The 3,810-nt window shown below is 45.3% G+C and overlaps 1 protein-coding gene across 1 annotated transcript in view; it reads left to right on the top strand.

The window, feature by feature from the left end:
• The window catches only part of MAU2 (MAU2 sister chromatid cohesion factor), a 16,387-nt gene that overhangs the window by 7,615 nt on the left and 4,962 nt on the right, over window positions 1-3,810 (top strand). Inside the window, exons 12-16 of the mRNA XM_017727502.1 lie at window positions 500-577; window positions 1,377-1,442; window positions 1,680-1,763; window positions 3,337-3,386; window positions 3,607-3,684. Coding sequence (XP_017582991.1) covers window positions 500-577; window positions 1,377-1,442; window positions 1,680-1,763; window positions 3,337-3,386; window positions 3,607-3,684 — 356 coding nt within the window. The remainder of the gene's footprint in view (window positions 1-499; window positions 578-1,376; window positions 1,443-1,679; window positions 1,764-3,336; window positions 3,387-3,606; window positions 3,685-3,810) is intronic.

Raw genomic sequence — 3,810 nt, 5'->3', positions numbered from 1 at the left:
CTCCTCTTTCGTGGTTGATTTCTGTTGTTCCAGAGGAACTGAACTTTTTTCCCATTTTTCCAATCATTTTTAAATCCTGGGAATCCATCCAGTGGATGGACTGGATCATCCAATCCCAGCTGTCAGCTTTACTGGGAGTACTGGGAATGCTGGGAATGGGGAGGGATTCAGCCTCCTGCTTCTGTCTCCTGAGACTCATCCCAATCCCAGATTTTGGAAGCTTTTATCCCAGTTTTCCTGGAAAATCTGGAGCATTTCAGGAGGGATCTGCAGCTGTGAATTCCAGAGGGTGGAGGAAACCATTCCAAACCAGCTGGAATGTGGGAGGAATGTGTGCAATTCCCTTTTCCTGTGCTGGGAGCACATCCAGCCTCCCCTTTTATCCAGGATTTGGGATCCTGGAGCCAATCCCCGTATCCATGAGGGGTGCGAGGAGTGGGATTTGGAGCATTAAATGATGGAAAACGTGTCTAAAAGGGGGAATTTTGTTCTTTCCCAGATTTCCCAGGTCTGCCAGCTGTGCCAGCAGTCTCCAAGGCTCTTTTCCAACCACGCTGCCCAGCTGCACACGCTCCTGGTGAGTTTTTGGGATGAGCCCTGGCATCCTGGGAATTCCACATCCCACCGGGAATTCCACGTCCCACCAGGAATTCCTGAGGGGAGATTCCCTGGGAATAACAGGATCTGCATCATTCACTGCTGTGGAGGCTCATTCCCAGCTTAAAACCCTTTGGAAAAAGAATTCCAGGATGGTTTGGGTGGGAAGGGACACTTCCCACTATCCCAGAGTGCTCCAACCTTGGACACTTCCAAGGATGAGGAATCCCTGGAATAATCCCAGCCCTGGCCCCAGGAATAGAGACCTGTTCCTGAGTGTTGCTGTTTATTCCCAAAATTCCCCAAAATTCCTGATTTCCACCCCTCCCCCCCCGAAATCCCACTTTCCTGGAGAGAAAATCCCACTTTTCTGTGGAGAAAATTACTGGGATTTGGCTTTTCCTGGGCATTTCTGGCAGCAGGGCCTTGGCTGGCGCAGCTCCTTCGTGAGGGGAGTGGGAATTTGGGAGGAATCAGCTGGAAAAAGGGAAATCCAGGGATTTCAACTGTGCCCACTGGAGATGGTTTTCTGTGGGAACTGTGGAAAGGGAAGAGTTTATTTAGGGAATATTTGAGTTTTCCATGATTTTAAGGAAGGTTTTTTAGCTAAATGAAGCTTTTTCTATGAATAATTTAATTTAAAGGATATTTTGTAGAAATTCCTGATCTTTCCCCACAGCCGAGACTTGTTGGTCCCTTTTCCCTGCTGTTATCCCAATATTTCTGTGGATTTGGGGATGTTTTGGGCCGCATTCCCAAAAATATCCTTTCTTTTCCAGGGCCTCTACTGCATCTCTGTCAACTGTATGGACAATGCAGAAGCACAATTCACTACGGCACTGAGAGTGAGATTTTATTCCCAAATTTTCCTCTGGAAACATAGGAATGGGCCTTGGGGATGGAAATGTGAATTTGGATGGGAAAACTTCCTTAATTCCATTGTTGAGTCATGATTTTCCTTGAATTTGTGGGGATTTATAACATTAAAATATCAATAAATGAGTTTTTAGCCAGGATTTTTTTGGGAAATGAGCAAATGCTGAGGGAAGGACTGAAATATTTGGGAATTTTTTCCTTTCCAGCTCACAACCCACCAGGAGCTGTGGGCATTTATTGTCACCAACCTGGCCAGCGTCTACATCCGGGAAGGGAATCGGCACCAGGAGGTGAGCTGGGATCTCCCCAAATCGCGCTTTTCTGTGGGGAAAATTCCTGGGATTTGGCTTTTCCTGGGCATTTTTGCCATCAGGGCCTTGCTGGCAGCATCTCCTTAGTTAGAGGAGTGGGAATTCCTGAGGAATCAGCTGGAAAACTCCAAAAAGAATGTTCTGGAGCCGAATTTTCTGGATTATTCCTACAATTCTTCCCACTTTCTCTCTCAAATCCCACTTTTCTGTGGAGAAAATTCCTGGGATTTGACTTTTTCTGGGCATTTTTGCCATCAGGGCCTTGCCTGGCAGCAGCTCCTCCATCAGGGGAGTGGGAAAATCCCACTTTTCTGTGGAGAAAATTCCTGGGATTTGGCTTTTCCTGGGTATTTTTGCCATCAGGGCCTTGCTGGCAGCAGCTGCTTAATTAGAGGAGTGGGAATTCCTGAGGAATCAGCTGGAAAATTCCAAATAGTCTTGATTATTCCCACAATTCTTCCCACGCTCTCTCTCAAATCCCACTTTTCTGTGGAGAAAACTCCTGGGATTTGGCTTTTCCTGGGCATTTTTGCCATCAGGGCCTTGCCTGGCAGCAGCTCCTTAATTAGAGGAGTGGGAATTCCTGAGGAATCAGCTGGAAAATTCCAAATAGTCTTGATTATTCCCACAATTCTTCCCACTTTTTCTCTCAAATCCCACTTTTCTGTGGAGAAAATTCCTGGGATTTGGCTTTTCCTGGGCATTTTTGCCATCAGGGCCTTGCCTGGCAGCAGCTCCTCCATCAGGGGAGTGGAAAATCCCACTTTTCTGTGGAGAAAATTCCTGGGATTTGGCTTTTTCTGGGCATTTTTGCCATCAGGGCCTTGCTGGCAGCAGCTCCTTAATTAGAGGAGTGGGAATTCCTGAGGAATCAGCTGGAAAATTCCAAATATTCTCGATTATTCCCACAATTCTTCCCATGGGAATGGGGGTTTAATTCTGTCATCTCTCATTCAACCCCTTGGCTTCATTTTCCATAATTTCCATAATTTTCCATCTGTTTCTCATCATTTTCCATCATTTTCAATTTCCAGGGGTTTCAGGGAATCACAGAAATACCCAGAAATAGGGAGCTGCTCCTGAGCTTTGCTGTTTCTTCCCAAAATTCCCCAAAATTCCCTATTTTCATCCTCTCAGAACCCTCAGGGATTTGCCTTGGGAAGATTCTCCGCAGGAATTTTGCTCCCGGTGCAGAGGATTTGGGGAAAAACTTTGGGAAGCAAAAAAATCCTTCAAATTTGTCAATTCCTTAATTAAATTCTGGTTTTAATTAATCAGATCCGATATAAAATTCATTATCAGCTCCACCAGCTCCAAGTTTTCTGTGGGAATACAATTATTATCCAGCAAATCCTGTGGAATTGGAGGATAGTTTGGATAAAATTGGATTTTTGGAATCAAAACGAGCCTAAAATTCCCAATATTGGGATAAATTGGGGGTGGTTTGGGGTGGAATTTCACCACTTGGGGGTTGATTTTTTTTTTTCCTTGAAAAATGGATTTTTCCATGTGGGAAATGCTGACAATTCCCTTTTCCTCTCCCATTTTCCAGCTCTACAGTTTATTGGAAAGGATAAATCCCGACCACAACTTCCCAGTGAGGTGAGAATTCCAACAAATCCCACCGTTCCGGGATGGGAATGAGGGATTTGGAGCAGCTTTTTCAACAAATAAAGGGGGGAAAATCCAACTTAATTCCAAGGGAAAAGCTCGGGATGTGGCTTAAATGGAATATTTTGCTTGGAAGTTGGATTTTGGGGTGGAATTGCTGGGAATCTGGGTGAGATACTGAGATATCCATGGGGTTTTTTTTTTTCCATAGTTCCCATTGTCTCCGGGCTGCAGCTTTTTACATCCGAGGGCTCTTCTCCTTTTTCCAGGGAAGATACAACGAGGCCAAGTGAGTCCAAATCCCTCAGAAAAGCGGGAAAAGGGCAGGGAAGAACTAAATCCGGCTTTTTTGGGATCACAGTGGGAATCCCAAGGCTTCGTTTTCCATCCAGTCCCTGGGGATTTATCCTGGATT

This window comes from Corvus brachyrhynchos, unplaced genomic scaffold (genome assembly GCF_000691975.1).
Source record: "Corvus brachyrhynchos isolate BGI_N302 unplaced genomic scaffold, ASM69197v1 scaffold212, whole genome shotgun sequence".
Classification (NCBI taxonomy): domain Eukaryota; kingdom Metazoa; phylum Chordata; class Aves; order Passeriformes; family Corvidae; genus Corvus; species Corvus brachyrhynchos.
Note: the sequence above shows the minus strand (reverse complement) of the source record. Positions and strands in the feature narration are given on the sequence as shown.